At 56.1% G+C, this 23,877-nt stretch overlaps 1 protein-coding gene across 1 annotated transcript in view; it reads right to left on the bottom strand.

Annotated features, from left to right (window-relative positions):
* Window positions 1–2,149: 2,149 nt before the first annotated feature.
* TTBK1 (tau tubulin kinase 1) overlaps window positions 2,150–23,877 on the bottom strand; it is a 34,159-nt gene continuing 12,431 nt past the window's right edge. The window contains exons 12-14 of the mRNA XM_063097992.1: window positions 22,133–22,694; window positions 3,228–4,837; window positions 2,150–2,537 (exon numbers count right to left, since the gene is read on the bottom strand). Of these exons, the coding sequence (XP_062954062.1) occupies window positions 2,150–2,537; window positions 3,228–4,837; window positions 22,133–22,694 (2,560 nt within the window). The remainder of the gene's footprint in view (window positions 2,538–3,227; window positions 4,838–22,132; window positions 22,695–23,877) is intronic.

The following is a 23,877-nucleotide window of genomic DNA, read 5'->3' as shown; positions in this document are numbered from 1 at the left end:
TGTCTCTGCCAGCTCCAGTGCTGGGTGAAGCTGTGGGTGGGATGGACTCTCTCAGGGCCCCCTACTGCCTCCCAACTCCAAACCAGAGTGTTGTTGGTCCTGGGGTAGAGGTGAGGCCGGGGGCCCTACATTCACAGTTCGGTTGGTGGCAAGGGGCAGGCCCAGGGCTGGGCACCAGGGATCATGCCCTGGTCCCCACCTAACATGAGCTGATTGTCATTTAGAGAAGCTCTAGATGGGTGGAAGTGGCCCCTCCTCCACCCCCTCTGCTGTACCCAGAGGGCAGTAGAGGACCTCGGGAGGGCCTCAGGTTGACAAGGAGGGCTCTGTCTGGAGAGGTTTCCTGAGTGTTCTGGAAGCTTCTGTATCAGCATGGGGTGGACCTCAAAAGCTGTCCACCCTGGAGTCCTCCCCTGGGCTGGTCTACAGAGAAGCCATCACCTTGGCATAGAAGTGGCTGCTCAAGCCTGCTGACTCTCCATGAGGGGATTCAGCTGTCACACTAGGCTGCTCCCGGGGCCAGCTTCTTCGTGGGCATCCTTCTGGGTGATAGTGACTGAATGCAGCCAGACCGCTGGGGCACACTGAGGCCTTTCTTCCTCTTCTCCTGGATGTCTTGACTTGCTCTCTGTGGCTCAAGAAAGGACAGAGGGGCAAGGCCAGGGGACAGAGGCTGTGGGTGCTGAGGATGAAGGAGGCCTGCATGGGACCTGTCTCAGATAGGCAGAGCTGGCTGTCCCTTCTGCAGCCAGTGTGCTGCTTGCCCCCGACTTAGGCAGTTGAGGCTGATGATGAGTTGGGGTGAGCTGTGCAGGAGCCGGAACACAGCAGGAGACTGTGCATTCGTGGAGCAGTACAGCTGTATGGGCTGGGGTTAGGGCAAGAGGGGACACGCTGAAGGGTGAGCTGAGGGAGGAGTGGGCTTGGTCTGAAGACTCATCACACAAGCATACGATCTGGAAGTTAGAAGGGCCTTTCTGCCTCCAGTGGCCAGCTATCTGTTGGTCTGCCAGTCCCTGCCCAGTGGGGGAGATGATGCCTGACCCGGCCCATTTCCCACAGCCAGGAGGACAGGGAGGGTGACCCGGCCAGAATTGAGTCCCTGAATCTCCAAAGGGCCAGCGCAAAGAAAATAATAACCAGCCACTCTCCACCTGCATTGAACTCAGGAGAGAGGGAAGTTGGCTGAAACTGCAGTAGGCAGGATTGAGGTTAGATGGCAGGAATAAATTCCTGATGGTAAGAGGTCTTGAGCACTATATCAAGGGACCAGTGAAGGGGGTGAAACCTTTTTTAAGCCCCCCTCCAACATCCCGTTAGGAAACACTTGCCCAGGAAGGCAGCCCTCACACTTTCCACAATCCCACTGAGGCCCCACTCAAACTTAGAAGGAGGGTCTCTGCCTCCCAGAGGTTCAGGGGAGTACCCCACCCCCACCCCGCATTCACCTGCCCACTGCCTTCCACCATGGTATCCAGGATGGAGCTGACTTTGGGGCGGCTCAGACCTGCCCCCTAACACCTAAGTCAACCAATGGCCCCTGGGTCCCACCTCCCCAACCCAAGCCAGGCAGCTGAGAGGCCTTTCCCAGCCCCCAAATCTCCCAGGACACGGTAGGGTTGGCCCCCAGGGGGAGGCTGGAGCGTCCACTTCTGCAATTTGAGGCTGCTTCTCTGAAATGGGGGTTGGGGGGCTTTGGCAGGAAGAGGGTTGGGAGGAGGACATGGCGCCGCAGGAGGTGTAAGCAGAGGTCCCTGGGGAGCATGGAGAGCAGCCGAGGCCTGGTAGGTGAGTGGGGCGTCCCCAGAAGTGGAGTCCTCGGTGAAAAGTGGCTGAGCCTTCCCCGGGGCAGAGGGACCGGTGTGAGCCTACCCCGCCTAATGGGAGGCAGGGGGAGGGGAGGAGACGGGGAGAGGAAGGGGAGGCGGACCCTCTCCCCCACCCTCCAGCATCGCTGCGCCGAGCCTCCCACCCTCAGGCGGGGCGCGGCATGTGGTCGCATGAGTCCTCGCGGGTGCAGGCGGGAAGCTGGGGCCGTGGGTGGCGCGCGTCGGGCGCGTAAGGCTGTGCTGGGAGCTGTTCCAGTGTGGCCGGCTGCGGATGGGGGGCCGGGGTGAGGGTGGGGGGCCGCGGACAACCGCGGGCGTCATTATCTGGCCCCAGCCCCGCCCTCCACGACCCCCGCCCGGCCTTTGGTTGCTGCGCGCTGAGTTTGGAGTTTCCCTCTGGGTCCTTTCTTGGGGCCGCCCGGGGAAGGGGTGCCGTCAGGCTGGGCCCGGGCTTGCGGGACACCCCGGGGTGGGGGCACCCAGGGCCGGGCCTGGTGCGAGGGGGAGGGGCTCTCTTTGCGGGACAGGGACTGGCTTCGGGGGGACGCGCTGGGATTGCGCGCGGTGGAGGCGGGCAGGCCCGGACTGCGGGGGGCGGGTGCCCTGGCGCCGGCTTGGGCTCGCCCTGGTCCCGGGCAGCGGCCGGGGAGCTGTTTGGGGCGGAGGTCAGCCACAATGGCCGACTCTGTGGGCTTCTGCAGCTGGAGCCTGCTTGAGGAGCAGAGGGCAGAAGGCAAGAGAAGAGAAGAGGGCATAGAAACAAAAAAGGAGAGACATTTTCAGGATCCGCCTGGCACTGAGCCCTAATGTCCTGCAGCCTCAGAGCTGGATGAGACTGAGGAGATCATGGCACAAATGGGAAAACTGAAGCCTGGTGCTCTGTCCTCCAGAGTAGGACCTCTACGGACCACATATTCCCAGGCTGCTGCTGGAAGAGCCTGCTGCAGGCTTTCTTCGAGGTCACGTTTCATCTTTAAAATGCTCATGGATTTTGCATTCTCATCTATAATATACGTGTATTTATATTAATATGAGCTAATGTTTTCTCCCAACTATTAAAAGCTCTGCGCTTTATCCTTTGGCTTCCAATGCCCCACGGCACACCAGAGGTTGTATGGATCCCAGTGGTTCCCATCAACTTTTCACAAGCCTGGCCTCCCTGGCACCCCCTCCAGACAAACTCACTGTAGCCACTCCCTTGAGCCCAGTGACTGGGCTGGGACCTGAGTCAGAAGAAGTGAGACAGAGCACAGTGGGAGGTGGTGAACAAGAGGTGTGGCTGAGGTTCTCTCCTGAATTCCCCATAGCCCCCTGACCTTGGTTCTGGGGAAGCCTCTGCTGGTGGAGGCCTTATGTGGTCACCCTCTGCCCACCCTGGGGCTGGCAGCAGTTTCTCACCTGCTGGTGATGGCTGTGTCAGATGCTGGGGCTGAGCCATGGGTTCTGCTGGGGAGCTGCTGGGCTGCGGCAGACGTGGGCATGCGGATGCTGATGGGGCGGGGAATCCGGCTCCGGGTGGCAGTTGCCCGCCCGGCCTTTCTGGGCAAGGCAGCTGCGGGCTCAGAGGCGGGTGTGTCCTCCTCGGAGCCTGTGCCTGAGAGTGTCTCAGAGGCCCGGCGCTGCTCCTCACTGGAGGAGGATGAGGCTCCTGAGGCCAGCCGCAGCAGCAGGCGGCCCTGCCTCTTTTCCATCACCAGCCGTGCGAGGTCTTGCTGTGGCCGGGCCCTCTTGCTCCACCGCTCTTTGGCAGACAGTGAGCCCGAGGGCTCCGAGCCTGTGTCCTCCTCAGACAGCAGGACAGGGATACGGCTCCTGGGGCGAGGGCCTGGCACGGAATGGCAGCTGGGGGAGATGGTGGCCATTTTCTCGGGACCTGGCTCCAGTGAGGACACTGGGACTGGCCCATCAGCAAGGGCTGAGCCGTTGGGCCGTGAGTCCATGGCCACCTCCGAAGGGGATTCCCCAGGGGGGCCAGACAGGGCACAGCTCTCCATCTCAGCCCCATCCAGTGCTGACAGGGCTATACCATTCTCCACGGGCAGTGGGGCCCCCTCCACTGCAGTGCCCCCATCAGAGGGCACATCCAGACCCAACTCGCCCCTAGCACTGAACTCCTCAGGCCGCGAGATTTGTCCACCAGAAGACATGACATTGAGGTGGGTTTTCTCTGCAATGTGCACAAAGGTCCTCTCAACTTTGGTGAAGGGTGAGGAGGTGACTGCCATTCCCCCTGACCCTGTGGTCACTGCTCCGGCCGCTGGCCCTGCCCCGGGCCCAGGGGGCTTGGGCTCAGACTTGAGAATGGAGGACAGGGTGCCTGGCTCAGACACATCCAGCTGGCTGCCGGTGGGCTGGGGCCGCTCGTGCTGAGGAGTGAGGGCAGCCAGGGTGCCCAGGTCAGGGTCGGGGGCCAGTTCGGCAGTAACGGGCGACTTCTTCATGTCACCAGGGGAGACGAGCACCAGCGTTTTGGAGCCCTCCTCAGGCTCCAGGTCCCCTTCGGCCATGGAGGCCCGGCCCCTGGACTCCTTCTGATCGTCAGCCAGTAGTGTGGATGGGGCACCCTCCTGGCTCCGGTCAGTGCTCCTCTCGCTCCCCTCACTGCAAGAGCCACTGCGAGGCCCCAGCACCTCCTCCAGGGCCACTGCCTCCTCCTCCTCCTCTGCCTCTCCCTCCTCCTCCTCTTCTCCTTCCTCTTCTTCCTCCTCCTCTTCTTCTTCCTCCTCTTCCTCCTCTTCTTCCTCCTCCTCTTCTTCTTCCTCTTCCTCATCTTCCTCTTCTTCCTCCTCTTCTTCCTCCTTCCCATTAGCTTGAGGCTGAACAGGAGCAGGTGGGACCTGGGGGGTGGTGAGCAGCATGTGCGAGAAGCCCACCCTCCGGACCCTGGTGAGCAGCCGTGCCCGTTCTCGGTAATCGGAGAGGTCTCTCTTGAAGTCCTGGTAGGGCAGACTCAGAGGCACAGCTCGTGGGAGGCCATTCACCTCAAACAGGGGCGCCACAGAGAACACCTGCAAGGGGCACACACAGGGACCCTCTGAGTTCACACACCCTCCTGGACCTGAGAAGATCTCAACTGCACCCACAAGCTAGGAGACCCACATGCCCCAGGAGCATCCACCAGACAGTGAGCTCCATGAAGGTAGGCCCTGGGTCTGTTTTGTTCATTGTTCTATTCTCAGGGTCGAGAATGGTCCCTGACATCTAGTAAGTGCTCAGTAAATCTCTGATGAATGGTTGTGTTCACGCTCCAGGCCCTAAAGTTCCAGGCTCTGATCCTGGCTTTTCTGTCTCCCTGTCTTCTCCATTTTCTCCACACTTGTCCTTCCTGGTGGCTCCCTAGCCATCGGTCTGCTCTCTTCATCCTACACTGCCATCCATCCTTTTTACTGCTGCCTGTGTGATCTTCCTGAAACTCATCTGTCTGCCTCAAACCTACAGTGGCCCCCGCAGTCCTCAGGAGACAATTCCAATCCTTGGCTTGGCACATGAGCAACCCCCACCCCCACCCATGATAGGGTTCCCACCTCCTGCAGCACCCTCTGATCTCTACCCTATGCTCCAGCCGTTCTGATGCTATGAGATGCATGCCAGCAGTTCCCTAAATGTATCATGCATCTCACAGTGTGCCCAGGAAGATTCCTCTGCCTAGGGGTCCATCTCACCCCTTCTATTCAAATGATAAAGTCATATGCTTCCTCCAAGACCAGTTCAAACAACTCCTCTTTGGCAAAGCCTTCCTGTCCACTTTTCTGTCCACCCACCAAGCAGACATCACTAGTCTCTCCTTTCTACTTGTTTTCCCACATCCTTCCATTAGAGAACCTTCTACCCTGTATTTTATATGCATGCATTTACCTGGGTCTCTCTCCTGAGAAACACTGAGCCCCTTGAGGGTTTTTTCATACACTCATTTTTTCATGCATTCACTCATTCAAGAAATACTCCTTGAGTATCTGTTGTCCTGGTTACCATGTTATAGGCTATGAATCTGTAGATCAAGTGTTGAACAAGACAAATCTTTGTTTTCATGGAGGGTGCAGTGTCTATATCAGGAAATGAAATGGGGATAATGCACATTCCACGAAGGCTGTGATCATACATGAGGTCATATAGGCAATGAGCCTGCATGTGCCAGTTGCTCAATAAATGTTGGCTCCCTCCCACCCCTACCTCCTACCCCCCACTCTGCTCACCCTGGTCTGGAGATCATTGCTCTCCTCCCCAAGAAAGCCTGGGTGCCACGTGTATGGGGGATAGGATATGGGAAAAGGAGGTGCTCTGCCAGCTGAGGCTTCTGTGCAAATAGCACAAAGTCTAGAGGAGAGGAAGGCAGGAATCTCCAAGGCCGAGGATCTGCCCAAGGCTGTGACTTCTACCCTCCCCAACTGCCATAATCTTCCTTGTGATCACACCACCCATGAGGACTTGATGGGGGCCGGGGGAAGTGATGCAAGAGGGTAGCATCAGACCTGAACAGGACCCCAGCGCACCCTGTTTGAGCCAGGCAGGGAACTTAGAATGTTGTCCTCTCCACTTCCAGGCTGAAAGTCTCTAGCAATTGTTTTCTTTTTCAACACCATTCATTCATTCTTATTCACCCATTCATTCATTTAGCAAACATTAAGCACTGACTCTGTTCCAGGCCTTGTATTGGGGCAGTCCAATATTTGCCATGTCCAGTTACCAATGTTAAAGCTAGAGAAAATGGCTGGGCAAAGGTGGAGGGGGTTGCTGTAAGCTCCTGGGTGAGTTGGGACCATGGGGTAGGTGCTGGCATTGAAAGCCAGGGAGGGACAGGGAGACAGACACAGAATTCTGATCATGTCTCTGCTGTCCAGCTCAGAACTCACCCACCCAGCACCAGACACATCTTACCCAGCAGGGATGTCCTTTGACCCCACCAGGTCACCTTTCTCTGGAGAACCTCTGCCTATTTTCCCTGTCTGATCTCTGACACCTTGGACATTCCTGTTAGAACCATCCTTTCCTCTGCCATCTGGCCAGGCCCTGGATCTCTCTGAACAAGACCCATCCAAATGATAGGACGCCCACACTGGATGATTGTAGGTGGAAGCCTCTCTCCTTCCATCTCAAGGCCCTCCCCTCCTATGACCTCGCAGAGAATAGGAATGAGAACTAAAAATTGGTCATCAGTCATAAAATAAGACTGGGAAACTGAGGTCTGGAAAGAGGCATTGGCTTGGGCATGAAGCACATCAACCAGGGTGGCCTAGGACTCAGAACTCTTTCTGGTGTCTCACTGGCTTCCCCCCTGCATCCCATGTGGGGAAACCTGGGACCCTCTGCCCTTTGGAAGGAGGGGCTGTGAGGCTTACAGTGAGGACAGCTCTGCTGTAAGGACCACTGCCACCCCCAACACCAGCCTAGGCGTGCTGGTGTTGTTTTCTGTTTCAAAGTCCCTCTGCCCCTCTCCCACCTGGCTCCATGTTGGGGAACGGTAAGGCCTGGGCTCAAGTTCCTCCCTCCTCAGATAGTAGCCTAACCCTCTCCTTGCCCCCATGGTTGCCCAGTGAGTTATTCATCCTTTCACCCACTTGATCTTGTGTTCAGTGATCACTAGACACCCTCTGTGTGCCTGGCTCTATAGGCCTGAGGACACCATGGGAAGAGCACAGCAGTGATCCTGCCACCCTGTCCCAGCTCAAAGGAAGCAGTTGTGCTGGGTGTCAGCAAAGGATAGTCGGCACCTGACGAAGCTCACACTTTACTCCCTTCCTAGGGCAGCAATCCCCAGCGACCCTTTATGATTTCTATTTGCTTATTGTAGCTCCCAAACCTGGTTTGGCACTGCATTATCTGGGGGTGCTTTTTATAAATACAGATCTCTGGGCCCTATCCCTCCAGATTCTGATGGTCAAAGATGAGGCCCAGAAATCTGTTTTAAAGCTCCCTAGTGATTCTGATGGAGTTTAGAAAAAGAAGTGGTAAGGGTTGGATCATCGGTGGGGGGTGGGAAGCAGGCCATTCAAGCCTGAGACCCTCAGAGAGAATGAAAGCCCCAGCCTGCCTCCTCCCTCCATTGAGCCCAGTCCAGAGGGCTGAGGGCCGGGCCTCACCAGCTTCAGAGCCCAGCCTAAGATCATGTTTAGTCAGCAGGAAAAGTGAAGGGAGGGGGATGGACCACACCCTGATCTTCCCCTGCCACCAACAAGACTGGGCTCTCGTCAGCCTTTACATGTTACCTCACATACCTCCATCCCCACAGGGGACATGGAGCAACTCTCCTGCCTAGCCAAGCTCAGACACTGGGCACTGCACACAGTCCCAAGGTCAAGGAAGGGGGACTGGGAGGGGCTGAGTGACAAAAGCAGAGGGGTAAGCCCTGACACCCCTGGACCACACTAGGTGGGGGAGGAGGGGTTTTGTGCCTCTCATAGCAGTTCCTCCCCACCCCAGAAACTGCCCAGTGCATACTGCCCATCTCCCCTCCTCTACTCTGGAAGGCGAAACTCCCTGCAGAGCCACCCCCCAATACCCCAACCATACCAGAATTGCCCAGTCTGAGAAGAGATGTCCACCATGTAGCCTCTGTCAGCTCTTCTGCCCACCATCACCTTTCCCATATTCTTCACCTGTTTCTGTCTGTATCTTCACACTCAAAACATCTCTGCCAAACCAAGAGCCCTCCCTCTGCTCCTCCACCCCACACCCAAGAGTGCCACCCAGCCCAGGGGGGCGCTCTGGCCAGTGAAGGGGAAGGTGGCAGAAGAAGTAAGATGACCTAGAACGTGGCTGCCTGCCCTAGGTCCAAACAGAACCTCACATGCCTGACCCCCAGATCTCAATGTCCCCAACCCATCCCCTTAAGAAATGCAGTAGTAGCCATTCTTCTGCCTCCACACTCGCTCTAGGCCCAATGAAGAAAAGTGCCTTCTTCTTTTGCAGTGCCCCAGAAAGGGGTGAGGGACAGAGAGGGGGGGGGGAGAGCGCTTATCCCCTTTCACCCTCTCTCTCCCTGCAATCTCAGAAGTCTCTGTAATTCTTTCCTTCCTGTCCCACCCCTCTCATTGACTTAGTCCTCCTTCAACCCACATTTCATCCCTGCACCCACCAGGCTCTGCACAATCCATCCCCTTCAACAGTCCATTCCACTCCCCCTGAGCAGTGGAGGGGGTAGGAGCAGGCCAGGGCTATCTCAGATCTGCCATCCCAGCAGAGTGGCAGGGGAAGGCTCCTCAGTGTCCCCTTACAGGGCTCTCTGGCATCCTGGCTTTCCACCCCACTATACACTTGGCCTTAATAGCCTAATCCCATAGGGAACTGATCAAGGGGCCAGTGGGCCCACCCTCCTACTTCTCACGCCCCTCCCCTCCCAGCAAGTTGGCAATTTGGAGTTGGGCCTGGACACTAGAGTCCACACACTGCCTCCTCCCTTCCCGGTGAAAGGAGACAGCCAGCAGGTCGAGGGTTACTCAAGGCCAGCAAAGCCCAAACGTCCTGGGATCCCCTCCCCATCCAACTGTCCGGCTGGGGTGAGGGTGGAGCTAATCCATTCACACGGAATTTGCCTCCCCCGTGCCCCATCCAGTCCGTGAGTCAGCAACAGACTTGCCCGTGTCCTCCTCCTAGCCCTGCGTTGTTGGGGTCTGCGTTTGAGTGGTGCGGGAGGACGGGGGAGGGTGAAAGAAAGCAAACAGAGGCGCAGGTTCCTGGAAGGCGTCTTTAATCAGGATTTGGTAGTACACAAGCTCTCCGGATTGTCTGCATTAACATACAGGGACTTAAAAAAGGCACAAGATCCCTCGCACAGCGACGCGTGACGGCGGGACGCCCCCACCCCCGCCCGTGCGCGGCCATGTGCGCGTGGGTGCGTGTCCGTGTCCCACCCCGTGTTGGCGCCGCGCGTGTGCGTGTCGGTTTCAAGTGTTGGATTTGTACAGTACTCGCAGTCTAGGGGCAGGGGGCTCACTGCATGCTTTTCTACCCGGGCCCGGGGCCCCCGACGCCGCTATGTACACTAAGGAGGACGCACCCCGGAGAGTGAGAGGAATTTGAAAAAAAAAAAAAAAGAAGCGTCCCATCATGGTGTGTGTGGTTCTGAGATTTTCGTGCATGCTTACGCTGGCCGGGGTCGGGGGTAGTGCAAGCGTATAATACAGTATTATTGCAGTACAAAAGGAGGATGCGGGAAGGGTTCACGATGGGAGGGGAGGCTCCGGAGTAAACCGGCTGGGACTCGGGCCTCCGGGAGGGGCCTCTTGCCAACCCCCTCCCATCTCTCGCTGCCCCCCACCCCGATTAGGAAGCGTCTCCTGACGCAGGGAGGGGGATAGCAGGGTCCCTGGAGGGAGGGGGCTCAAGCTGGGCCCCGGGGCTGGGCTTCCCCGTCTCCCCAGTCCCAACTTTCATGGAACAGGGGCCAGCCCCTCTCCTCACCTCAATACTGTCAACTCTAAGGGCCGGGAACCCCCTCCAGTTCCCCCACGGAAGCCCCTCCAAATGGGGGGAGGGGTCGACGGAGCAAGTGCAAAGGAAGATGTTGGTCCCTGAGTTTTATTTTCGGGGGTCGGGGTGTAGGAAGAGCTGGAAGTGGGGGCGTGTTTGGCGACCCGCAGGGCCCTCAGTGGTGGAGTGGGATGGGGCGGGGGACGCGGACTGGGACATGGACAAAAAGGGGGCTGTTGGGTGACTCTGAGAGACCTAGGCTCAAGCTTGGCCCCCCTCAACTCTGGGCTCTTTGGCATCCAATTGCAAGGCCAATCACTTGGGGGCGGGGGAGTGAAGGGACAGCCCAGTGGGCGGTGAGGTAACAGGAATCAGGGATGGGGCAATGGGGGCCCTTCGAGCCTGGAGACTTGTCCAGCTCCAACGCCCGCAGCCCCTCGTCCGCGCCCCAGCCCTGGAAGCACTGAGGGGGAGCCCCCACTCAGTCCCGCCCCGGCAGCGGCCGCGAGCCGGCAGAGGGGAAAGGCGGACGAGCAGGAGCGCGGCGGCGGGGACGCGGACGCGGGAGCTACCCCAAGGGGTCCTGCGGCGGCCGGCGGCTGGGCGGGGTGCGGGCGGCAGGGGAGGAAGTCCCGTCGGGTGGCGCCCGGAGGCGGCGGCGGGGGCTTCGAGGCCGGGTAGTACCCTGGTCATGCCGCGTAGCAGCTTGTTAAAAAGACGAAACGTACATTCGTGGTGCGATGGCCGCGGGGGCGAGTCCCGGGGGCGGGGCCGGGTGAAAGGGGCCGTCTGGGTCGCGTTACAGCTATAAACCTTCGAGAGGAGCCCGGTGCGCGCCGGGCCGCGCCTGCTCCTTTGCGGTCCGGAGGGTGGATGAAGTGTGAGCGCAGCTGTGAGTGTGCGTGGCGCGCGCCGGTGAGTGAGTGGCCGGGTGAACCCACCCCGGGCCCCCGCAGCCTGTGCAGGAAGGGAGGGTAAGTGGTGGGACTGACGGCAGAACCGAGTGGAAGGACAGGTTTAGGAAGCTTCCCATGGTCCTTCGGGCTTCATTTCCTCTCCCACCCCTTCTCAACTCTACTTGGGGGAAGGGGGCACTCAAGCTCATGGGCCCCCTGGGATGGGAAGCCCACAGGGTGGTGTGTGGGGCACCGTAGGGATATTTGAGGGATGGGGCCCTCAGGCTAGAAGCCTCTCCCTTAGGGAGGAGGAGGCCTTAAACTTTTCAGAGGCTGATGCTACAAGGGTGGGCTGGCTCCTGCCCCTTGGGTTGGGAGTGTCCCAGATCTAAGTGGAGTTTAGGTTAGGGTGGGATGGAGTGGGGTAGGCCTTCCTCAGAGGTCTGTGCTTCCATCCCCAGGTACCAAATCAACCCAAGGATGGCAGAGGATACAGCATTTTCTGTGCCCTCACAGCCAGAGGCACCCCCAGCCCCACTCAGAGCCACACCCTACCTAAGCATGGTCCCCTCCCCTGACCACCCCACACAGATACATTGACACAGCTCCTTTACCCTACACCCCAGTGGCCCAGACCCCAGAAAAAGAGACCTAGTAAAAGGAGGGTCCTGGGACCAGCATGGCACAGAGGTGCCACCATCCTCCTACCCACTGGGCAGGACTGTGCCTATTTTCTCCAAAACTGGAAATGCAAAGGGAGATTTTCGGGTTCAGGCTGTTAGTGGTTGGGATGAGGGTGTTGAATGTTATTGCTGTGACCCAAGCTGCCTTGAGTGTGTGTAGGATGTATATTAATTATTGAGAATTTAATAGGGCATTTTTCACTGACCCAGGGTCCTCAGAACACACCCTCTCCCATCAAGAAAATACTGGTCCTAACAGGAGGGCCCCACTCATCATGAACAAGACCACCGGCCCACACACACACTCAGGCACTTATATGCACAACACATATACATACAGCACACACCACACATCCCTGCTGTCTGCGAGCTGCCGCCTTGAAGAAGCCTACCTGGTTTGAGTTCCTGTAGTGAAGAACACTGTCCCCCACTGAGTCCTGCAGCCCTGGACAAAGGGTGATTTGAAGAGTCCTCAGGCTCACAGAGGTTGCAAAATGAGTACTGGTCACCTCTGCCTATAAACTGGTTTTGTTTGGCTCACACAGTGACTTTTCTTTTTAAAATTTGTTGCTTTTTAAAAATTAGATGCCAACAATTAAAAATTGGGAGATTTCACATAAAAACTGGAAGACAGTGACAACAATCAGTTAAGCTGAGGACGGTGAGAAGTGGAGGTTCCAGTTTACCAGTCCCTGAACCTGTCAACTTCCTGATACTGCTTGGCTCCTGTTGACGTGTAAGTTGGTGACACCCCCTCAAATTCCCCTGGTCACTGCTCACCGATGCCAATATCTACCCTGCCTGTGAACCTGACCCCTAGGAATACGCCCAAGGTCAGGGTTTTGAGCGCATGCTTTCTCACTGTCACTCTTACTCTGCCCGCCTAATTCCCAGAGTTGTTATAGGATGCTTGGGGCCATGTGAGATTAAGAGGTTGGGGGTCTCTGGAGAAACGGTTCAGCCATTTCAGCCAACCCCAGTACTCAGGAGTGTCTGTCATCTGGACATCATCCTATGGCAAGGTGGGAATGGAAAACAAAGGAAAGCATAGCTCATAGACAACTCCCCGGTTCCTATATAGAGGAGGGGCCAACCAGAAAGAACAATAAATAAACCAATACACAGACCAAAACGTCCTTAAAAAACTCCTATCAAGTAAGACCTCAGTCATTCGGCATTGGCGGGTTTCTTATATGTTCTTGTAAATAAAATATTCTTATTAATCTGTTAAATGCAGGTAATACTGGGATCTACCTCATAGGCTATTACGAGGACTAAATGAGTTAATATTGTACAGTGCTTAGATCACTGCCTTCATCTAATAAGCTGTGTGCCAGTGACTGTTATTTCTATTTATTTATTTTTATTATTTTGCAGGGGGGCAGCTGGCCAGTATGGGGATCCAAACCCGTGACCTTGGTGTTACAAGGCTGTGCTGTAACCAACTGAGCTAACCAGCCAGCCCTGCCAGTGTCTTAAATAAAATAATAAATAATTGGAAGTCATCACTATATGCAGGGTGTGACTATAAAGTTCTAAAACACCATTTTCAAAGTACAACAAAGAGCGCTGTCTCTTTTCAAAGCTGACCTTGGGGAGGCTGTGTGCTTTCCCCAAGCAGGGGTATCATTTCTTGAGACATTCTGACCTCCTCTTTGAGAAATCCTTCAGAAAATAAGACAACATCTTAGGCTCACAGCATCCCTACCTAGCCTGGGAACCAGACACAGGCAACTCAAACCCAAACTATGTGGGGCTCTGCCGGACTTCACATGAACTTGATCCAACACAAGTTGCTTAGATGACCTTAGCAGTTTCCAAAAGTCGGAGCCACCCTGAAAAGATAATAATATTGTCAAGATCACCTCCTGTTAGCTCAGAGCTTTATGGCTTACAAACTACCCTTTCCTCCACCACAAAGGATATGCAAAAAGATGTCCTCCAAAGGACAAAATGCTTTCAATCATGGACTTGCTTTAAAGGACATACCTCTCCCACAGGTGTCAGTTCTGGTGTGTACCTGGGTGTTTGAAAATTCAGCCACCTTCTGAAGGCAGGATCCACCCGCCTCCAAAGGCTTTGGAAACAGTAATATGTATGCAGTGTTAAAATGAGGCTGAAGCTAGTGCCATCATATTTGACAAGTCACAAGGCACTTTGGGATCTTAGAGTACCTCAGAGTTCTGGTCACTGAGATGGAGCTGTGCTCAGGGCTGGGTAGTGGAACCCTTTGGAAGGGAATGCCGGATAATGGAGTGCTTGGTTTCATCTCACCCCAGAAAGAGGGGCCCCTGCCCCCACTGCTGCTGACTTATGGAGTAGATGGTAGGCAGACTCCCTTCACCTCACTCCCTGCCACTACCTGGAGAGGATGGGAAGAGGGCCAGAGGAAAGAGAGTAGAGAGGCAGGCAGTGCTGGAAGGAAGGGAATGGGGCTACTGTTCATCCCCACACCCTCACCTTTGTGCTTTTTGTTTTCTGTCCCTTCTCAAAGGGTCTACCCTGACCTTTCCTCTACCTTCTGCCTGGGCAAGGTGCAGAGCCATCCAAAACAGCCCAGAGGGCAACAGAGGCTTGGGTTTGGGGAGGTTCAAAGTGAACAGCTTGGATGGGGGTGGAGGGCATGGGTATTAGGATCTGAGTCTGGCTTTTGTTGCCATGATGAGAAGGGTCTCTTGAGCCAGATATCTTTTTCTAAAAAAAAGGATTTTGGAGAGAGAAGTGTGGTGGCTATGGAAGTAGCTTGTTAGGATGCACTGCTGGCCATCCATGAGGACAGTTGGGCTGCAGGGCACTGCCCACTACACTTACAGCACCCCCAGGATGGGGTAGAGGTCTTAAGGCTTCTACTCTAACCACAGACATCTGGGGATTGATGAGTCTTGGAGTTGGGACACACACACACACACACACGCTCATACATATCCACAGGCATAGGACTGCAGCACTGTGCAACTTCAGTGGGGTCATATTGGGGTCTAAGTAAATGGCACTCCCTGGAATTGTGCAATGCACAGTCTGAGCATCTACCCACGACAGACCTGCTACATGCACAAATGCTCATGCGTAATCCCACTCACACTCACAAGTGTACATGCATGTACACAATCACACACACAGACACAATCTTACTGAAATAAACATTTTGCAAATCTTCAGGCCTCCTCCTTTCCCTATACAGGCACTGCCCTTTCTAGCACCCTCTTCACCACTACTCCATTCCCTAAGGGAACAGAGATGCTGGCTGACATGGCAGAAATGAAGAAAGGGAACATTGGGGTCCCTGCAGTGACAGGTTGGGGGCTGAGAAATGGGCAGAAAAGGCATGAGCAATCCGCATCCTGATCCCCCCAGCTATCTCCAGATCCCCATGTGACCTGCCTACCCTCTGCTTTGTCCTCATCACTGCCCCTGGGGGCCGATCAGCTTGACTAAGCACCTAGAGGAAGTCATCACCCTCTGAGAGGGACAGAGGTGGGCTGTTCCTATCTGGGATTTGTCCTGAGAAAGCAGTGTTGTTGCTGAGTTCACAGGTCTCACCTCATCCTTAACTATCTTCTCTGCCACTGCTTTTAGACTGGGTCCCCTCACTGCTAGGTTCCAGCCTGCTTTGAGGGGTAGATCCCAGGCCCCCTGTCATCCATCCTCAGCTTCTGAGGAGCTGGGGCCAAACAACCAATCCTACCAGTGGGTGACAGCACATATGTCTTGGGGGAGGGCAGCCTCAGTGGACTGAACCCCAGGCCTCCCGGGGCAAGATGTGGGAGGGAGGGACTCTGTCCTCTGCGATCATGGCATGGGAAAGGCTTACTAGGTCACAGGGCTGCCCCCCTTTCTCTATCACTGAGTAGAGAAACTCCTCCACCACACCCCAAACCTAGCTAGCCTGGCCTCCATCCTGTGCACAAGGCCACGTGCCCTGCCCCATGCCAATTAGACAGACTCACACACACACCACACTGAAAGGGTTCCTGGTCTCCTGCCAGCCCCTCATGGGTGGATCAGACCCAGCCATGCCAAAAAATCACAGATTAAACAGAATAAACCCCATGCCAGACTGACTCTGGCCCAGACACCTCATCTCCCTGACACCTTAGTTTCCGCTGGACTCTGAACCCACTGGTGGTTCCAGCCGAGTGCCCCTGTCCTGCCCCCAAAACTGCACCACCAGCTACTCCCCTCCCTGCACCATTTGGCTGGCACCAAGCAAAGAGAGATGATGGGGGGGCGGTGGAGACCCTGGTGGGGTGGGAGTATTACAGTACCTTGGGCCAACGTTCTAGGGGGGCTGTATTGCATGAGGGGATAGGATGGGGTGTGTGAGTGTATGCTTATTGCGTCCTGGGAAGGAACCATGGTCTCTGCCTGCTCCCCACCCCCCCCACCTGCCCCCTCCAGGAGGGGGGGGTGCCCAGCCTAGGTCTTGTGGGTGAACCGGGCCCACACCTGCTGCAGCTGGGACCGCGAGATGCGGAGCACCGAGGGCACAAGTCTGTGGTTGCCAGCGGCGAGGGGCGCATGGCGCCGGTGGGGCGCACGCACGGGGCTGCTCTCGGCCGAGCGGCTGCGCTGAATGAGGGAACCGGAGGAGCCCGAGGAGCCGCCGCTGCCGGGGTGAGGGTAATGCTCGGTCTCCAGCGTGGAGGAGGAGAAAACGGAGGACGCCAGTCGTCGCAGGGGGCTGTACCGCGGGAGGGAGTGCCCCGAGAGTCTGTCCTCCTCCAACTGAAAGAGACCAAGAGAGTGGAGGAAAAAGAGGTGTCAGGCACAGACTCGACAGCTCCATCTCGGGGACCACCCACCGCTCACAGCCCCTGCGGCGCTGGCGTCCCCGGGCAGGTGGGCGGGATCAGGCAGGGTGGAGGGGGCTGCAGACTGCCCACCCCAATGTCCTGCCTCAAAACATAGGCTCTGGCCTCCAGTGCCCTTCCCCCTCCTCCTCCTCTCTGGCACTTCTCACACCATGGTCTCCTTGCAGAGACCTTGGACACTTGCCTCCTCCGGGAAGCCTTTCTGGCTTAGCCCTACCTAGCCCAGGGTTCTCTCTGGGCTGGGGAACCCTCCCCCTCAGGAAGGCTGCTCTGTGACTGTCCCTCACCATGTGTTGGCAGCTGTGTGCTGTTTGTCTCCCTAGCTAGGCTCCATGCTCATGAGATCTAAAGAACATTCCCCGCGTTCTCTCCAACTTGGCACCCCCGCCTCCTTACAGAAGGGTGGCAGGGCTTCAGTGACAATGCAGCATAAGGTTGGACCCTGGAGCCCAACTTATGTTTGAATTCCCACTCCACCACTCACTACATAACCTTAAGCAAGTTACTTCAGCTCACTGTGCCACAGCTTCCTTCCTGTAAAATGGGGTAACAATGGTACCTGCCTCACAGAGCTGTTGAGAGGATTAGATGTTCTAGTATGCAGAGCACTTAGAACAGTGCCTGCCTCGGAGTAAATGCTGTGCTGTTCGTGTGAGCCGTGTGAGCCGTTTTAATCACTCTCTACAATGAGGAAAGGGCTAGAGGACTGGTGGGAGGAGGGGCAAATTGAAATCATTTCTCTAAAGTGGCTTTGTCCCTGCCCTCTGGAAGGCCGAGCCACAAGGCAGCCTGTGGCTGGGGTTTGGCCGAGCTGCTGACTCTCTGCTGTCAGGAGGAATCCTGCCCTTGTGCCTCCATGCCCAGGTGCCCTCAGAGGGAAGAGGAAGTGTCCCAGGAGTGTGGGGGTGAAAATGGTGCCCTGGCTGTTACCAGACCTGTCCCATCATGACCCTTAGCTCTTCCTGGGACTGAGACCAGTTTAAATAGCTTCTAGTGTGGTGATGAGGACTGGCTGGGTGAGCTGTAGGGGGCTGAAAGAGGAGGGGGCCTGGGACACCCTAGTGTCCCTTGCTAATGTCAAATGGGGACACAGCACAAGGGACTCAGCATTGAACTTCCAGCAGAGTGGGAAAGAGAACATTCTGACAGGGTTGTTTTTGCCCCCACCCTGCTTTCCCTTTCAGCTTTGTTTTGGCCAAGTCTAGGATCCTTCTGAGCTAGTCCCAACTGCATTGAGGGTTAGGGGTCTAAGGCTCACGCAGAGAGACCAAGGGGCAGAAGAACCCAAAGGTGCCCAAAGCCCACTCTCATAGCACATGTGGGTGGCTTGAGTTTAACATCCCAGCCAGGGTCTGGTCAGCTGCCAGGAGGATTTTCCTAGGCTGACGTGTAATCCCAGTATGCTCCTGCCCCTTCAGGCCAGGCACCACTTGTGCCCACCTGCTTGTCCTCAGCACCCAGCTAAAATGGGACCTCTGTGAGACCGCCCAGCTTCCCTATCCAGCTACCTGCTCCGAGGAGGTAAGAGTTCTCTGCCATTCATTCCCCTGATGGCCCTGGATTGTAAACCTCTATTTCTAGACCTTTGCATCCCCACCCCTCTTGGCTGTGAGCTCTGAAAGAGCAGGACTATGAAACCTATTCATCTTTGTCCCCCAGGCCCTAGAACACCGCCCAGCGCGTGGCAGGGAAATGCTTTGGTGGCTGCCAAGCAAATGTCTGGGTACTGAGGGAACGCTGACCTCCTGGGTTATCAGCCAGAGACATCCAGTAAAGGATGGCAAACAGCCCTCCCCCAAATCACATACTTGGTAGCCTTTTTACCCTCTGCCCTTGTTTTCTGGGCCACATTAATTTGCACCTTAAATTCCCTTGAGAAGAAAGCGAGGTGTGCATAAAGAAAACATTTAAAAGTAGCACATCATGCACACCAAAGAATAATAGTGCTTAAAAATTGTGCCTGCCTCACATTATCTTCGTCTCTGCTCCTCACAGGTGTAGGTGACAGAGCTGCAGGTGCTCATATCTTTAACGATTGCTGTTATGAGGAAGTTCACACATCAGACACTGAGCAGACTGAGCCAGGTCTAGGGAGGGATTCCCTGCAGAAAGGTGGCAGGGACTGGAGGTGTTCCTATGGAGACTTCCTGCCTGCCTGAGACACATAATCTAGTCATCTAGGGCTGGAGAGTCCCCCAAACTGTGATTCCAGTGTGCCACAAGGATTGGGAGCCCCCCTATCCCCAGGCTGGGCTCAGCATTCCCTTCTGGCCATCCCAAAGAAAGAAGGAAAAAGTACACTGGTCCATTTCTCCCTCCCCTGCCCTCGACAAAGGAAAGCCTCTGCTTCACCCTGCTGCCCTGAAATACATGTCACATCCCATTGCTCATCTACAGGCACACACAGCAGCTGCCACGCACACTGACATGCCCACAGGCACAACTGCTGACATGGCCCAGCCAGCAGGGAAACACACGTACACACACATGCACGTATGTGTGCACACACCCTGCACGCTCCAGGCTCTGTCTGACCCCTCACACAAACCATCTGCTCTTCCTGCCTGTGTTTGCTCCTCTGCTAAACACACAGGTCTCAGACTGAGTGGGTCAGAGCACAGGCCCTGGAACCTGCTGCCTGGGTTCAAGTCCCTGCTCCACCACTTACATGCTGGCAACCCTAGGCTAGAAACTTAGCTTCTCTGAGCCTTAGTTTTCTTACCTTTTAAATCGGGATTGCCTACTTGAGGTGATGTGAGGAATACATATATAAAATGAAAGTGCTTAGGACAGTGTCCAGCATGTAGTAAAGACCATAAAGTGCTATTATTACTGTCATTAGAATCATTACTCTCATTACTATTATCCTTCCAGCTTTGACATTGTAGGCTCCCGTGGTTCTCTACACACCCGCTACATACTCTACACAGACACACTGACATGTGCACCATACACAGGTGTACACATATGGACACATCCACACACCAATGCATGTTCTTGAGCTCAGCTGACACAGACATGCACACGCAGTCATGGAATGCTAACCAGTGAGGTCCACAAACCCCTCACCCCCACAGATACGCAATTCATCTCTCACTGAGACAGGAAGCCCCTGTCCATGTCACCAGCAGGACGTGAGCCTGAGACCAACTGGTTGCACAACAAGCCTTTGCCTGCCCCGCAACATCTCTCCCCACTGCCCCCTTGTGAGGATGATCCCCAGGACACTGAAGGAATCTGAAGGTGAGAAAAGCCTCAGAGACAGCTCAGCTCCCTCATTCTGAGACCCAGGAAGGTGCAGTGACTGGCCACAGTCATAGGGAAGGGACCAGCAGAACCAGGTCCAGAACCTAGGCCTCCTGACTCAAATTCCAGGCTTCCTCTTGACCCCAAAGCATCACTGTCTGTCATCCTTCCTAGACTCTGTGCTTCCTGCAGGTACAACCTATGGTGCATGTCATTCTGATGCCTCTATTAGCTGGCACATAGTAAATGCTCACTGAATGTTGAATGAATGGATGTGAGGGGAGCAAGGAGCCCCAAACACACCTTGCTCGTTCTCCTGCTTACCAGGTGCTGGTGGTGGTGAGAACAATGACCAGGTCACAACACAGTCATGCCAGCCCAGACCCAGCCAGGGCTGAACCTCCAACTCAGGCTGGCTAGGACCTCTCTGAGTGGGGACTCATGGTTCCCACTTTTTGAGCCCTCAGTCTCCAATGCCCAGGGCAAGGCCGGGATATATACTTCCCAGGATCACAGCTCAGAGGTCCTTTCTTCTAGAAAGGACCTCTAGACAGGAATGGGGCCCAAATATACCCCTGCCCAGAGCTGCCCTTCCCAGGGCACCCATTTGATCCCAGGCCAGGCCTCCCAATCTGAGCGAATGGCAGAACTGGCCCCAAGCCCTGCTCCTGGGCACCTCCCAGAGCCACCTGGGGTCACAAGCCCAATATGGGACCATAGAGTGGAACGCGGCACAGCCCCTGAACCCCTTCCAGCATCACTTCTGTGGCTCTCCCTAGCCCATCTGAAGGATCATGGACTCCAATTCAGATTACAGTCCAAGAGTTAGCATCCTCTTCCCAGGTCAGAGGTCAGCCTGGCCAGGCCAGGGGCTCTTTGCCTATTTTGACATCATGTCCTTCTCAGAAGAAAATAACCAAAATACCATGAGAAATGCTTCAGAACCTCAGAACTGCGTTTGAGACTCACCCACCATCTCGTCCCTCCCTGCCCTTCCAGCCTTGTCCCTCAGTTCTCCTATATAAGAACGTGCCATTGCAGCCAGACTGGGTCCTCCCAGGGCCCCCTACATGTGTATCCCTGTGCCCAGTCTAAAGTCCCTTCCGCCCTGGCTCCACTTCTCCCCATCACCATCCATCCTGGCTGTCAGGGCTCACCTACTCCAGGGAGCCTGCCCTGACCACAGGAACTGCCTCCTGCCCCTCTTGCTACCCCTTCACCCCTCTCCTCCCCTGACTTTAGTGACCCCTCTCCCCTGGTGCTCCTCCCACACTCTGGCCCCTCCTTCTCAGTCATTGCTAAGGGCTCCTTTTTCTCTCATCCCCCCTGAAGTGACCATCTCCCAGCTTCCAATCTCACCCTTGGGTCTCCCCACCCTGTACAATCCTCTTGGGTGACATCACCCACTCCCATGGTTTCCAAAACCCGAAAATCTGTATCTCCAGCCAAGATCCCCCTCCTGAGCCTGGGATGCCTCCATGTGGACATCCCTCAGATACCAGGAGGTCGTTGTGTCCAAATCTGAATCCATGCTCCTTTCAAAACCACTCAGTGACAGCACCACCATGCACCCAGAGCCCCGGGCATCAGCCGCGACGCCCCCGCCCCCTCCATCGCAGCCCTCTTGGCCCTCTCCCCAACACCGCTTGGCTCCATCCACCTTGCCCCACATCCACAGCCTCCACCCCAGGCCAAGCCACCAGGGCACTCTCCCACTATTGCCTGCCACGTGGCCTTCCTGCTTCTAGTTTTGTGCCCCTTCAATCCATTTTTTGCATAGTCCCCCAAAGGATCATTCCAAAGCACCAACTCAATCATGTTGCACCCTGTTTAAAAGCTCGGTGGCTCACCAAGCCTTCAGAATCAAGCCCCAACCCCTTAGCTTAGCCCCGAGGCACTCCATGACAGAGCTCCAGGACCTACGTCTCAGCCTCACCTGCAGCAATGTGCAATCAGTGCAGAGCTTCCTGATCGATCACCACCTCCAGGCCTTTGTACACACTGTTCCCTGGGCCTGGGAGGCCTTTCTCCTGTGTCGTCCCCTGGCTGCACTGCTCATATTGCAAGACTCAACTCAATATCTGGAGGGCGCTTCCTCTGGGAAGCCTTGCCTGCCCCCTAAGCATGGTTTCAGGCCCTAAGACCTGTCCATCTCCCTCCTAGCCCTAGTCAGTAGCACCTGCACATGTAGAGCACTCCAGCCTACACACCAGCACTCTGGGTGTCTGGGCATGGGGAGTGGGGTGAAAGCCCAACCTTACCTGTCTCTGCGGTCCTGTGGGATCCGACTCTCTCCGTCGAGGGCGGGGTCCGGAATGCAGGGGCGAGTGGGAAGGGCTCCCTGGTGTGGGGGGCTGCGACGTCTCCGAACGGCCATCAGCCTGGCTCAGCTGGGGTGGCGGGGGCTGGGGTGGCATTTGCCGCAGGTCCTCCTCGGCTAGTGTCTGCATACCACGTCCCCGGGGCCGGACGGTGGGCTCTGCCCCCAGCCGCCGCCGCTCCTCGCCCTCCTCAGGCAGCGGCCGCAGCTCCTCAGGCTCCTCATCTGTGGTACCCGATGTGCTTGGCTCAGCCCCCGGAGGGAAGTCCTTGAGCTCTGTCTCCTTGTCAATGATGACCCACTCTTTGCTGTCGAAGTCCTCCTCCTCAGCCAGCGGCACCGAACGGAAGGCGTTGCTCAGGGCCTCCTGCTCCACAGAGGCTGACACGTCCATGCGGCCGCTGGCCTGCCGGTCGGCATGGCCTGTGTCCACTGACAGCATCTGGGCTGGCTGCGAGGAGCAGGCCTGGCGCGAGGGTGAGCCAGGCAGATCCATCCGTGACCTGCAAAGCCACCCCACATGGAGCTCAGCACCTGGCCTCTCTTGGACCCCCAAGGACCCCAAGCAGGTGGCAGAGTGGAAAGTGACTCCTGACACCTCCTGACCACAGCACCGCTCCCACCATGGGCCAGGACCAGTCACCTAGGCTGTCACCCTCCAACCTCACTTCTAGAAAGATCGTTGGTGCATTCATTCATTCATTTATTCATTCATTTAACAAATGTTTTTGAATGCAGAAAATAAACTCTGGTTCCTGTTCCCAAGGAATGCTCTCCCTTGGGCCACCCCAGGGGATCTATTCTTCCTAAAGCCAACTCTATTCTTATTCATCCAGCACTCACACCTCCCCAGTAGCTTCCTCCACAGATGGCTTTCCAGCCTCTTCTACCACTACCCTCCAGGTCTGCCTAGCTGGTTTCACTACCCCCAAGATAGGCTTTGATAGCCCTCAGCTTGACAAACTCCAGTGACCCCCAGACCCAAGAACAAAGTCCCCATTCCTTAGTTTGACACTCAAGCCCCCTCCCAGCCTGACTAAGGCTCAGTTTCCCCATTCTCCTAGCCAGACCCATCTCAGATTCACTCACTTTTCCCCAAATTGCCCATGCTCTCATGCCTCTAGGCCTTTACACATGCTGTACCCTCTACCCCGGGCCTGTCCCTCCCAGTCTGTCTCTCCAGTCTGTCCTCCCAACCCCCAATGGCCTGTCCTTCCACAGGGCCTCTCCTCATACATGGCCTGTCCTTACACCCTTTGCTGTCTGACCCAGCTCAGATGTGACCTCTGGTAGGTAGCCTTTCTCATCCTGCATCCAGGCCTAGTCTGCCCCCCAGGACACCCTGTCCCCCTCTCATCACAGAGTGGACCTTGTGTCTGTTTATGTCTCTGTCTCCCCAAGAGACCGTGAGCTCTGCCTGGCAGTGACTGGGTCTCATCTGACTTTTACCTCAGGGGCACTGATCCTGCCTTGGGACATCTCCTTTGACATCATCTTGAACTGTATTGTGAATCTCACAACACTTCCAGAGTTTCCCAGCTTGGGGTGATACCAGCCCCAAGGAGAGGGTATTTCTGTTTGTACAATAGCATGTGCGATGGTGGGGGAAAATTGGCCTCTCCCAAACACCTGTCTGCCTACTCAAACTACACAGGCCTAACTCATCTGGGGTTTGTGCCACTTCCT

This window comes from Cynocephalus volans, chromosome 5, assembly GCF_027409185.1.
Source record: "Cynocephalus volans isolate mCynVol1 chromosome 5, mCynVol1.pri, whole genome shotgun sequence".
NCBI lineage: Eukaryota > Metazoa > Chordata > Mammalia > Dermoptera > Cynocephalidae > Cynocephalus > Cynocephalus volans.
This window is presented reverse-complemented; position numbering and strand designations above follow the sequence as displayed.